This window comes from Larus michahellis, chromosome 5, assembly GCF_964199755.1.
Source record: "Larus michahellis chromosome 5, bLarMic1.1, whole genome shotgun sequence".
Taxonomy (NCBI): Eukaryota; Metazoa; Chordata; class Aves; order Charadriiformes; family Laridae; genus Larus; species Larus michahellis.
In genome coordinates, this window is record NC_133900.1 from 11,029,489 (window position 1) to 11,043,242 (window position 13,754).

The window sequence follows — 13,754 nt, forward strand, 5'->3', positions numbered from 1 at the left end:
GACCCCTCTCCCAGGTCAGACTCTCAGTGTGAGAAGGCTGCAGCCTTCCCTGAGATGTTTGTCTACGGTGAGGAGAAAGCCTGGCAGAGGCTTGGTTGGAGTGGAGATGCCCAACCATGTCCGAGCCTTCGTGACATCCGACCCTGGCTCCTTACGGAAGCGCGTGACGCTGCGCAGCAGCCAGCCTTTAGCTGGCACCCTGCCTGGTCTGCAGCCTTCTCTCCCCTTTTGCAGTCACGAGGCTGTGGTTCCCCCGGGTCGAGGTGCTCTTTTGTTCTCCGCGGTTTTATACCCTGCAGGAGAAAATGGCCCTCGAGTCCGGCTCTTGGCCAGGATTGCTGCTGGTGGTGGGGCGCAGGGGCTTGGGGCGCCCCGTTCAAAATTGGACATGGGAGAGATGCAAGGACATTTTTTTTCTGTTATCACCCGAGGTTTGAGGGAGTCCATCTGCAGTGGGGACTTGAGTAAATGGTGGGACCAGCCCATAGCCGGCTCTGGAGGCACCCTGTTCTGCCAGGTTGCAAGCACCCTACCGAGTGTTTTGCCCTCCCGCACTCGGAGCTCAGCCCTCTCCAAGGCACGCGCGGTTCTCCAGAGGAGCCGCTGCTGTCCCACGCCTGTCCCCTCGCCGCAGACGGTCCTGGAGGGGTTGGGCTGCAGGGCGATCCAGCAATCTCCTGCTCCTCCTGCCTCAGAGAGGGACTTGAAGGCGCTTTTCTGCTGTTATGTTTTGGAGCTGTGGGTGGTTATCTGGTGTAGCTTGCACTCCTAAGGTGTCTTGAAGGCGGCATGTCTTGAAGACATTGAAGCATCTTGAAGACGTCTTTTGCTGCTTTTTATTTAAAGGCAGGCTCACAGGGAGAGACATTCAGTTTTTCTCACACCGCTTGATGTAGTTGGGGGAAGGAAGGGATAAACTCCTGGGCCCTGTCCCCTCCCCAGAGCTTTCCGATGCTGTTAGAGGCTTTGCTCTGAGACCTGCCGCAGAAACTGCCCTTCCTCCTCTGTCCTTCAACACTGCAGGGATCCTGGCTTCCAGGGAAGATGGGCTGGCCGGGGCTGCTGGCCCCACCATCTCCCGCTCCCTCCCCAGAGCAGGCATTACCTCCCCGGCGGGGATTTATCTGCTCAGGCGTTTGCTTTTTGCCTTTGTTTGGTCCTGAGAGCCTGCCTTTGGACTCCACGCCGTCAGGACATGGCAGCCTCAAGGGGCAAACAGACTTCTCGGGAAGGAACGATGGAGTTCCTCCATTGTTCTCCACAGCCTGCCACATCCTGGCACTGGGGTTCATCATCTTCTGCGACGTATTCCTGGATCTTCTCCTGCTGATGTTTTGGTTTCTGCTGATAGCACAAGGGCTTGAGAGATGGAAATGCAGGCTCCCAGGTGCAAGGCTTGGCAGGAGATTGCTTTTCTGAAGACTTGTAAACCGTGGTTAGGTCTTCAGCTGGTGGAAAGGTGTCAGCATTGAGCTGCTCTTGGTCTGGACAGCTGGATGTTTGGGCCTTTACAGCTCTGTGGGTGTTTGCCAAGGGAGGATTTTTACTGGGAAGCCTAGAAAGAGCTTGAATTCGCTGGTAGCATTTATCAGCGGAGGCGTTAAGTGAGACCGATCACTTCTGCATGGTTTTCTGCCGCCTCGGCTATTAAACTGCAGACGTTTATGGAGTTGGCTGGCTGAAAACAGAGAGCCTGGCCGTTGAGGATGCTCTCACTGAGTCTAAATGAGCACAGGTCCCAGACCCTGTGCGGTCACCACTTCTCTTGGAGAAGTCACCATCCTGCGTGCATTTATCTAACCCTGGTATTTTTTGCCTTCCTGCCACCCCTGTCTTGTTGCAGAGACAACGATTTTGACTACCTGGAGTTTCGTCTCTGGATCGGCCTTTGGTCAGCCTTCCAGTGTCTCATTCTCGTCGCTACCGACGCCAGCTTCCTCGTCAAGTACTTCACCCGCTTCACCGAAGAAGGTTTTTCCTCCCTGATCAGCTTCATCTTCATTTACGATGCTTTCAAGAAGATGATTAAGCTGGCAGATCATTACCCAATCAACTCGGAGTTCAAGGTGGACTATATCACGCATTACTCTTGTGCCTGTGAACCATTAGATCCAGGTAAGAGAATGTTTAATTAGCTCTTCAATTTGCAGATAGGAGATTGCCTTTCCTTTCTTTTTCTGTTGTGCTGCAGTCCCGATAAGAAACAGATAGATTAATCCTTCTTCAGATATCCTATCTTAGCCTTTTTTTGAAGCTGGGGGTGAATTTCGCCCTATGTGGTGACTGGAATGATTTTGTAGCCGACATTCCTGGGAATCCTCCATGTGAGCATCACTACCAGTGGAGAAGCTGTCTCTGTCCCCTGGTCTCCTTGCATCCCCGTGGCTGTTCATGGTGGAAGGCATTCTTCTGAGAAGGTTGTGCAGGGACAGAAGTGGTGACCGTGGTCACTGCCACGGTGACCAGGTGACTCGCAGTATCCGCCGTGTCGTTTTGTTAAGTGCGGGAGCTGGATTTATTCAGGGCGTTACCCAAACATGGGTGGTTTTCCACCTCCTGGCTGCCTGTATGAGTGGAAAAGCAGAAACAGTTCCTGGCTGGAGCGGAAGGGAAGCATATGCAGGAGTTCAGCCTATCACTAGAGCGTGGGCTGCAAATAGCCACCATAGGTATAGATCTGGTGACGCAACCGGGAACAAAAGGTTACAAAACCCAAATACAAAGAGAAGCGCGCTGGCTCGTACCATGAGGGAAGCTGTGGCCGCTCCCAGGATCCCTCAAACAATGGGGAGTGAGTAAGAAACTTGGTTCGCACTCAAAGCAAACTTCAGGTTATCTGGACATACCTGTCAAACAGGAAAAGCTTCTGGTTGCTGCTGCCCGCCTCTGTGCGAAAGGTGTCGGGAACCGGATCCCTGGGAGATGGGTGCCCACGTGAGCTATCAAATGTAGGATCTCTGCAAGCGCTTGGATGTCAGCCTGGTTCTGCTTCCATATGAATGGCGGGGTGGTTTCTTTTCTGAGGTAGGACGATGGAGAATGGTCAATGCCGAGTTGAAAGTCTCCACTTCCCATCTAAACGCCTCCGGGACAGACCCGGGGCAAACGTGGTGGTGCAGCTGGGATGTGTAGAGGAAACGGAACCGCGTGGCAGAAGCCCACACGTAAAGATGACCTTATCGTCATCATCTACGAATGATTCTTCCTTAGTTTTTCAAGTAGCGTTGGATAAACCTTGAGCAGGAGGAGTGACCAGATAGTACTGGGGCAGGTAACCCTCCAGCCCCACCGAGCTCTCCCGCACCGACCTGCCCCAGTCTGCGGCACCTCAGGCACGAAGCGCTCCAGAAGCTGCCAAAGTTGAGGGAGAAGATGTGAAAGAGCAAACTCTCTGGGAACGGAGCAGCTAATGGAGCGATCCCATATTTAAACTCAGTCCAGGACAAGCTCAAAAAGTCATCTGAGGCTTCTGTGCATAAAGCAGCAGGTGCTGGAGTTACGGTACTGGCAGAGCCAGTGGCACTGGCTGGGTGCCTTTGGCTATTCTCCGCGCCGCGGCGTGGCCTTCCACAGTGGATTTGGTGCACGTAAGCACGGAATTTTCCAGTGGGCTGTTAAATAGCTGCTGGCATGTCAGTCCTGACACTGACGGTTCGGCCTTTCGCGGGTCCGAAACACGCCGAAACACGTGTGTGTCTGCATGGCCAGGGCTCTGCATGAGCCCAGGGAGCATCCCTCGGCAGAAGACAGCACAGATTTAATTCCTGCTCCTTCAATAAGCCGGTTTCCACATCAGCTGCTCGTCACAGCTACAGAGGAGGTTTTTCCCTCTCTTAATTTTTCTCTCTCAACATGCAAGAGTGAACCAGTGGCCGTTTTGGCTCAGGACGAAGGGGATAAGGAAGATAAGCGAGGAGATCCACACTGACCCCAAAGCAAGCTGCAATCCCAGCGGCATAGCGAATGCCTTGGAAACAAAGCCCCAGAGTGTGGAAGGTCTCGCAGCAGCAGGTTTTGTAAGCAGATGCCAAAGGGAGCATTAGGACATCAGTTAGCCTTTATGCTAATGTTTCCTCCCGGAAAGTCTGGAAGCTTTCTCTCCTGCATGAGGAAATGGAATAAAAATGCCCAGATTGGCAAAAGGGGGTGCCTGGTTCTAGGAAGGGAAGCGTAATGTGGTGGCAGGTGCTTCCTTTCCGGTGGTTTTCCTCTAGTGCAGATGATGCCTGTTGGGGTATTTAAGCAGTGCTTGGTAAGCTGTCGGGGCTTCTGCTGGAGATTTATTTGCTTTTTGCCAAAGTAAGTGGAGGTTATTGGTTATTTTTTTTTGGTCATGCCACAGGGCGAAGGTGACGCCTCTTTCCTCGTGCTCCGCTTCAGGCTTTTTACTGTTGGTTTTAATCTCTGTGCCATTAAGATTTGGCTCCAGAGTTGGTGCATCAGCCCTTAGCTTGCATGGCTCGGGAGCAGCGTCTCGCCAGCCCCACCACGCTTGCCACAGGATGGTAAAATAACGCCTTTGAGGGCCCCGGAGATGCTGGGAGGGCTGGAGTCCCTCTGCTGTGAGGACAGGCTGAGAGAGCTGGGGGGGTTCAGCCTGGAGAAGAGAAGGCTCCGGGGAGACCTTAGAGCCCCTTCCAGTCCCTCAAGGGGCTCCAGGAAAGCTGGGGAGGGACTCTGGAGCAGGGAGGGGAGCCTTAGGATGAGGGGGAATGGCTTTAAACTGGAAAAGGGGAGATTTTGATTAAAGATTAGGAAGAAATTCTTGGCTATGGGGGCGGTGGGACACTGGCCCAGGTTGCCCAGAGAAGCTGTGGCTGCCCCATCCCTGGAGGGGTTCAAGGCCAGGTTGGATGGGGCTTGGAGCGACCTGGGCTGGTGGGAGGTGTCCCTGCCCAGGGCAGGGGGTGGCACTTGGGTGGGCTTTAAGGTCCCTTCCCACCCAAACTATCCTGTGATTCTGTGGTCCCACCAACGCAGGGAAGACGCCGGCAGCAAAATCTGCAATAATGCTTCGAGGCACATCAAAATCCAAGTCATGGATCTTACTCGTCAAGGGCTGGGGGAAGATTGCCTACATCTATAGATGTCCCACTGCTTATTTAGACCGTGGTGTCATTTCAGTAGTAGAGAAGACAAATGCACTTAGTCTTTCTCCAGCTAAACAAATGTGAGCTATGCGATACTTTAATACGACTTAAATATTCTCGTCAGACATGAGAGTACATGCAAAAGCTAAATAAAACATGAGGACGTAGTTGACAAGCCTATTTTCAGGAGGGATTGCATTTCTAAATGAAATTTCAAATAAATGATTTATAATCTCGCGAAAACAAAAGGAGCGCATGTATCGTTGTCACAGTGAATGCTGCCCCTCTTTTCAAACAAATTATCCCCATCCTGCTGATTTCAATTGCGCTTCGTCTTTTTCTATTAGCTCAAAAAATGTGTTTTGTGCTGGATTCTGAAATGCATTTTGCTTTTCTGGATAGCTTTGGGGTTGTGCATTAATTTTAAACTAATACTTAGGAGTGTTCTGTGGATATTTTTTTTAATCCAGAAATTGTTAGAAAAATATCGCAAAACCGTGAAATATTATATTGTCTGTCTTGTTTTGTATATTTTTTTTACAATGAGCTTCAAAAAAACCCCACTTAGGTTTGAATTATGTTTCACTTCACCTTTTCTTTCCGATTTTTTTCAGGGATTGATGACTGCTGCTTTTGAGTCAGTCTGGAACAGTACTTTTGACTCGCATTGCAGTTTGATGGAGCTAACAAGGGATTTAATAGTTGAAATTTCCTTTCCTTCTTTGCATCACGCTTCACGGTATTCCTTTTTCTGCCCTCTCTTGCAGTTAATAGCTCGTTGTTTAACGGGACAATGGTGCCGTCAGCCGATGAGCCCTTCTATTCCTCTGCGGAGGCGGTGAGTGCCCTTTGGGAGGACGGGGATTATCTGGTCTGGGGAGGCTGTACGTGCCGCGCGTTTCTGCTGGACCCTGCCAGCGGATCAGGAATTGGTCGCAGGGAGAAAACCCTCCCGCGGACACTGTGAAAACGTGACACTGCCCCTTTTGGCACCCTCACTTGATGCTCCAAGGTTTTCTCGTAGTCCTGTGTACGGAATGCTGTTGTGCACAATTTGATAATAGCCACCACTTTCATGCGGGTCTGATCTGTGTGTGTTGGCAGGATGCACGTGGTTCTCCTGGGGGATTAGTCAGATCCTTGCGTCCAGGGCTGCAATGGTAGGAGGGTTCTGGCCACCTCATCCTTTGGAACGATCCCTTTCCATACAGTTCTTGGATTTTTCTGTAGCTGACCCTGACTTTTCCACATTTCACTTATTTGGAGGATGAGGAGAAAGAAATGGAGCTTGACAGGGCCAGATGTGTTTGTATTTGATGCAGGGGAAGTGAGTTGAGACACAGAATGACAGCTTTCTGCTGAAGAACGCAGACCCTGCCTGTCTGTGTTTTCATGTGGTGGCCACTCTTGTGTGGCATCAAGTGTCCCAGCGGGCAGGGAATAGTTTCTGAGCTGGGCACCATCTGCAGGCACTAGGAGCCCGAGACACAAACCTGAAGGCCAAGAGCGTTGCCCGAGGGGGTCGGTTACAGGGTGAAGAAATAGCAACGAGGTCTCCTGATGGCCAGGCTGCACCTCGTGTGCCCATTACTGCTCCTTGGCCACCTCCGTTGGCTGGCTGCGGTCCCTGAGCATCTGAGGTGGCTGCTTCTGGAAGGGCTGGAGATGAGGAACGGCCGGAGATGAGAGCCACCTTCTTCTGCAGAAAATAATGCCTGGGGAAGTGCTGAGCAGCCCCCAGCTCCGAATCAGCCCAACCGTCAGGAGAAGAGTGCCTGTTGCCTCTTCTGTTCCATTAACAAGAAGGAGTCTTCTCGGGTTTTGTGGGTTTAGCATTTGATGGTTGGTCTCGGGAGAAGGGAGGCATGCCTACGAGGAAGGCGAAGAACTGAGGGAGGCCTCAGCCTGTCCTTGATTCCCAGGTAATATCATCCTATGTCCAGGTTAAAATCCGTTCTACCTGCGCACAAGCACAGGGGTTTTTAGCCTCCTGCTCCATCCCTCTCTTTTCCTCCCAGTATTTTTCCTGATGTTCAGTCCCCGTTCCTATCCTGGCACGAGCGCAGCGTTATGGAAATGTTCTTTCTCTTTCCTGCAGTACAACACCACCATTGACTGGTCATCTCTGACAACAAAGGAGTGCTTGAAATACGGAGGACGACTTGTGGGCAACAACTGTGGCTACGTCCCTGACATCACCCTCATGTCTTTCATCCTCTTCTTTGGCACTTACACCTGCTCCATGGCCCTGAAGAAATTCAAGACCAGTCGCTACTTTCCAACCACTGTAAGTATCTCCTTTCACCCCAGCGGTCTGGTTTTTTTACTCTTTCGGAGTGCAAAGATCAGCCTTCCCTCTGGTATCGCTGTCGCCCGCAGAGGGAGAAACGCTTTGCAGGGAAGCCAGGTTGATTTGGTTGAGGTAAAAACATGGTTAACCAAGGCGTGTCCGGGATTGCTTCGCTGTCACTCTCTCGACGTTTCTGGAGGGCATGAGTAAGCAGCAGAAGAGCCAAAATGAGCCATGATCTGTCGTGGGGAAGTGGCAGTGATTTTCAGGGTGCTGACCACAAGACTTCCAAGCCGAGATACGCAACGATGTAGTTTATCAGCCTTAAGAAATCGGAAGAGTCCTTCAGGCCGTTTTCAGTGTAGGATACACAGCTTAATGTGATGTACTGCCTCTGGGGCAGGATGCGGGGACGTTCTAACAGAGATCAAACGACCAAAAGGGGCTATTAATCGTTAGGGCAGAAATCTCCCTGCTTATAGCCAGAGTATTTGGGGAGGATAAAAGAAGCCCTTCGCTTTGTCACTGAGTAAAAGTGGGTAAGCGAGCTGTCCGTGTAGGACAGGAGAACAGATGCGTCTCTGATGTTACCAAGTAGCGTTTGAAATACTTAGGAATCAGTGCAAAAATGTTGAACTCGACTACGGTCCGTGCCCGGCCTGCCTGTTACGGTAGGGACCTAAAGCAGAAACTCCCTTTCTTCTCTGAGGGTCAGATGCAAAATAAGGATGAGCTGAAAAACCTCTGCATGGATTTAAACAAGGTTTTTCTCAGTTTACACGCACCCCTCAGGTGCATCTGCTTCTTTTGTCTCCCCAGCTAAAGTTACCACAACATGCGCATGAGCTGGTGGTTTCCATATGTACCAAAGCCCTGTTTCCCTCTGAGACCTGACCCCCCCGCCCTGTTTTTGGCATCTTGACACGTCGGGATTTACCCTGCATGGATGTTTACTCTTCTGCTGTGTTACAAACCTCTATTATTTTTAATAAAAAAGAAACAAATTCCATCCGGGCTGGAATGTGGCTCAATTTATCTGTAACCGTGTGAGCCCAGGAAGCCTGGAAGGAACAACAGCTCTACAAGACCCCACAGATACAGACAAGCACAGTGGGTCCTGCCCGGTTAAATTTCGGGGTCTGACCAGTGGCAGCTTTAAGTTGTCATATTCCGATGACGTACGGCATGTTGAGGGTTTCGCTGAGAAGCGTAGTTTGTTTTCCTGTCTGCTTAAGTTGATTTATTACTTGAACAGCAAACAGTGTAAACTCTGCCAGGACATCTCATCCGTCGTGGAAGTTTGGGTCTTCCCATCTTCTAAAGGGAAGTTTGTGACTGTTTCCATTGTCTGGTGTAAAATACCATTTCTTCCCTTTCTCATTTTTTTAAAATCCGCGTTGCGAAGTCAGTCATGTTAAAAGAATGGAGTCTGGGGATAACATGGTATGTTTTGTTAAAGCTGCGTACCGTAGGAACCCTGTGATAACATGAGAAGCTCAGCTCGTGTCAAAAAAGCCATCTGTGGCCCTGCATAGAAAAACATGGAACACGTGGACCCTAAAGAATCAGACATGAGAAGGCAAGCAGAAGGAAACAATATTTTACAAGTCTAAAAAAGTCACAGTTTTTTTAGGTTTGTTTACAAATGTTCATTATCTGTAATATTGGAAGCTGAAAGTCCTTTCAGACGCTGCTGGGGAGGAGCTAGGTCTCCATGCCACTGGTTGGTGGCTGCCGTCGAACGTAACATCACTGAGACTGCCTTGAAAAATTAATGTGGGAGTTTCTTAGAATAGCAGTTTTCTTTTTCCTTGGGCTTAGTTTTCATACTTCCATTTAGGCTTAATTGTTTGGCTTTCAGACAAAACAATAAAGTACCAAAGGCACATTTAGAGGCAAATGGCGCCAGACGTGACAACGCATGTTTTTGTTTCTACAAAAGAAGGAACGATGAGCTTGGATTGCCACCAAATGCAAGCCTGGAGTATCACGTCGAAACTAAAGCGTGGGTGAAATGGCGTTTCATGGTGCTAACTACCGTTCTGATATCAACTTCTGTTTCAGGCCCGGAAGCTCATCAGTGACTTTGCCATTATCCTGTCCATTTTGATTTTCTGTGGAATAGATGCCCTGGTAGGTGTGGACACACCAAAACTAATTGTGCCAAGTGAATTCAAGGTACGTCATTGTCAGCTTTGTTCGGTGGCCTTTGGAAGAGATTCCCTTTTCCCCCCATCTGCCCTGTATAAAATGACTCGCCCTCAAAGCAGGAGAGTTGTCAGCTTTGTGAAAAAGGACCGTTTTACTCAAATGGTGTCCTTTTTATTAGCATCATTTGTGTTGGCTGATGTATCTCCTAAATCCTGCCTCCATACTTTGAACATTTTGTTGCTGTTAATGGGAAGGATGAAATTGTCTCAAACCTCAAGTGTCTCCCCGTAGCCCCATTACTGGAAGTACAGGTGAATTTGGGATGTCATCACTCCCGTATGGCGGCTCTAATGCAAGTTTTCCTTTCCTTGCCCTTAAAAGCCAACCAGTCCCGAGAGGGGCTGGTTTATCCCACCTTTTGGAGGGAACCCGTGGTGGGTGTACCTGGCAGCAGCGATCCCTGCACTGCTGGTGACTATCCTCATCTTCATGGACCAGCAAATCACAGCCGTCATCGTCAACAGGAAGGAGCACAAGCTCAAGGTGGGTGTGCTTCGTGTCTTGCACACGGACAAAGAGCTGCCCGGTGTTTTTCTGTGCTAGAGATGGAGGAGGGCCCGTGGCAGTGTTGAACGTACTTGCCACCTCAGAAACGTCATTGCTGGTGTTTAACAACAATATTTATTTTGTTGACTAGCGTAGAGTTTTTGCCGGGAAAACCACTGATTCAGTTGAAATCTTGAGTGTTGCGCAAACAGCGTTTGCCTTCCTCCTAAAGCAAGAACCCTGTGCAGGGCCAACTCGCAATGTCTCGTTCAGTAAACACTTCCTAATTTTGATTGGCTTCACCATCCTGTGGCCCGAAGTGTTTCCACATGAGAAGCTTTGGGATTGCTCCTCCCTTTTCCTTCGCAAACAGGTCCCGTGCCAGGAATAGGCGGATTTCACCAAACCAGCCAGCTACCCCTTCCCTTCTAGGGGAAGGAAAAGACTTAGACCCATCGCATCCTACCCGCTGCTCATAGAATCATAGAATTGTCTAGGTTGGAATGGACCTTTAAGATCGTCAAGTCCAGCCATCACCAAAATGACCACTAAACCATGTGGCTAGAGCCAGAAGAAATTAGAGCAGCCCTCCTTTGAGAGGCAGATTTTTTGTTTAAAGCCCCTTTTCATGTCAACATAAACTCGTAAGTTTTCTTAAAATCTTTACAATATTTTGCTCTTTCCTTGCAAGAGCGTCACTCTCCAACTGTCAACATTGGAGAATAGCAAAGGAAGCTTCTAAATATCGGCTAGGAAAGAAGATCCGTGTCTATCCACGCGTATAAAGTTATGTGCTTGACCGCTGTATGCGTCCACCTGGTGCGCTCTGCTTTTCCATTAAATTCATTAACTTCCATGCAGTCAGAAACTGGTTGATGGCTGACATTCCCCATCTTTGCTTGTGTAGGGAAAGCTCATGCTGTCCGCTGTGCCCAGCAAATACGCTTTTACATACTACCAAAACTGTTAATTCCTTTAAAACAAGTCCCCGGGTCTGATGTTAAGGAACACCTAGGAAGGGTAGGGTGCTTCCCAGTGAGGAGGCTTGGCAGACGTTCTTTCTGGCGTTATTTTCAACAAGGCGTTCAGGAAGAGGATTGGGGCCAGCAGAAGGGTCTGATGGCTCGCTGTCTTACAGCTGGTGTGAAAAACTGCTGGGTTTTGGCAGTGCCCGTGCTGCCAAATCACGCTTCGCCTCACAGACTCTAGTTCTCCAGAGAAACTAGTCCCAGACTCAACTCCAGCTAACTCAAACCTCTCTTCTAGCATCAAATGACTCTTAACATCTAATTTTCCGCTTACCGCCTTCCTCCCTCAAAGACACGCGCCTATTCCCTATCATCTGCTGCTGTTTTTAAGGAGAAAAAGTTGCTTTGTGGTTGTTGTCGGCTTTCTTCCTGCGCTCCTGTCATAGACTATAAGGGGAGACTTTATGAATCTGATGCATGGGCGTGGAAAGGAAAAGGAGGGTGGCCAGAGTGGCTCCACCAGGTCCACATGGATCTGCAGAGAGTGCCCGTTTTCGGGTGCCCAGGCTCGCGGTGGGGGGAAATTGTGAGCTTGGAAGGGCTTCCTCTCTCGGGAGCTCTGCTTTAGCCTAAGCCGGGACCTAATTTTAATTTGCGCAGCACCGTGTTATTGCATCCGAGCCAAAAATCTCTCTCACCTTATCGCTACGGGCAAAGTCGCTCTGGATCTCACAAGCCCCTCTTACCGTGTTTGTCGTGTAAGACGATCGCTGGCGGACGTTCCCAGCCGTGGGCGGAACAAGGTTTCTTTGTGTTGCGGGCACGGCATGGGGGTGTGGCTGTCACCCGCTCCGAAGGAGGTTTTGGGGCGCTGGGACGATGGCAGGACCCCTCCTGTGGTGACTATGGCCAGAGGTGGCCCAAGTATGACAGCTGCGTTGGCCGTAGAGTGCCGGAAAATGCTAGCAATAAACCGAAGAGATTTGGGACATACCAAGGGCATAGCCACAGTTGGATGTTATTTAAAGAAGAGCTTTATATCCGCTGACATATAACAGCCTAGGATGGAGTCATGTTTTTAAAATAAACTTTCCAGACCGGCGCTATGCGGTTTTTCATGCCTGTAGGCTTTTTCCTTTCCCTGCACGGTCAGTTCTGTTGAAAAATATTAAATTCCTGTAAAAGAAGGCTCTCCCTTCCTGCTAATGGGACAGGTTTCAAGCGGTCGAACCCGTGAGAGGGAAGACTCCCTCAAAACACAGGTAGTGCTGGGTCATTATGTAGATATCTATTGAGATGCAATTGAGAGCTTGAGTTGGGAATGGAGCTTTTTCTTGAAGAAGGGGAGGATGTTTCAATTCATATGGTCACTGTGGACATTAGACAACCGATGTGTGATTTACGACCATCGTGAGCCTGACCTGGAGGAGAAAGTCAGAGTGACAGGGGATGGGAAAGGTTTGTGCGCAGTGACGAGTGCTGGCGGATGGTTTATGGGACCGGTGTAAAAAAAAAACCAACCTTAGAACATCGCTTTTTACCATCTGGATCTGGGCAGATAAATTCAATACCGTGCCCACGTCTTCCTCGGGGGGAGGCTAACCATTGACACGATATCGGGTTTAGGTCTGTCTCCTGCACCTAACTAAGCAGACATAGCGTTTTCTTAATCGCTGGAAGAATATATTCACTGTTCTTGCCCCGTGAAGAAGAGGCCCCTCATCTCCTCAGCTTATAGGCACTGAACATGGTTATGCTATCAGCGCTGGGTGCACTTTTTCACTAACAAGGTATAAACACTCCAGCAAAGTGCTGCTTAATATAAAAATTTATTTCCTGCTTCCTTTGTTACGGTTGTGAGCACATGCTTTTGTTTAATTGGGGGTTCTCGAGCCCGACCCTGCTACTCTGCACCAAAAAACACCTCCGTACACAAAATCTCCTGTAGGCCAAAAGAAGGATGGGGTTTTTTTTCCCCTAGTGCCTTGCTAAAGCGTGGGCCGGGTGTCACTGAGTGTCCGTCCCCGTGCTGCCGGCCAGCCAAGGTAAGCAGCGCCCGCATGAGGAAAACAATGAGGACTATTCAAGATGACTTGGGTTGCTTTCCCTCCTGGGTCACCGAGTGGGTCCAGCTCATTCGCTCTTTCCAATAAAATCAAATTGAACAGGATTAAAAAAAGGTTAATCTTCTTTACAATAGCAAACCTTGCAGATTTGTCGAGTGTTTTTCTGAAGATCCCTTTCTTTGGTGGCTCTTTTGTTTCTTCGCATGTTCTCTTGGCGCTTGTGACTGGTGGATTTCCTGTGTTAGTTCATTAAAGGGTTGAAAAAAGAGAAGATCAGAGGTCTTTAAAAAGGAATAAAGAATGAGGGCAGCTTTCTCCTTTCGATAGGGTATGAGCCCATCGGCTGTTTTTGTGGCTTTTCCCAAGAGGGCCTGGGGTTGAGGAAGATGCCTCCAGCACCAGGCCATGACCAGCAGGGCTCAGACCAGTTGTGAGGTCCCAACCGTGAGATCCCACAGTCACTTCCTATCCTAAATACAGGACCTTAGGCTTTGGGCTGGTTTTCAAGGGTGGTTTGGGTATTTAAAGCTCTGTGCACACCCAAGCTGTCGCTTACACCAATGCAAGAAAATTTGGCGCAGAAAGGTGCCAATCCTGGCCTCCCACTGTGGCAGAAGTAGTCCTGTAGCAGAGCAGCAGGACA

At 49.6% G+C, this 13,754-nt stretch overlaps 1 protein-coding gene across 6 annotated transcripts in view; it reads left to right on the forward strand.

The window, feature by feature from the left end:
* The window catches only part of SLC4A4 (solute carrier family 4 member 4), a 185,104-nt gene that overhangs the window by 152,166 nt on the left and 19,184 nt on the right, over positions 1–13,754 (forward strand). For all 6 annotated transcript variants that reach the window (XM_074588736.1, XM_074588735.1, XM_074588733.1 and 3 more), the window contains 5 exons: positions 1,844–2,115; positions 5,858–5,928; positions 7,189–7,377; positions 9,445–9,558; positions 9,913–10,074. In XM_074588736.1, coding sequence (XP_074444837.1) covers positions 1,844–2,115; positions 5,858–5,928; positions 7,189–7,377; positions 9,445–9,558; positions 9,913–10,074 — 808 coding nt within the window. The remainder of the gene's footprint in view (positions 1–1,843; positions 2,116–5,857; positions 5,929–7,188; positions 7,378–9,444; positions 9,559–9,912; positions 10,075–13,754) is intronic.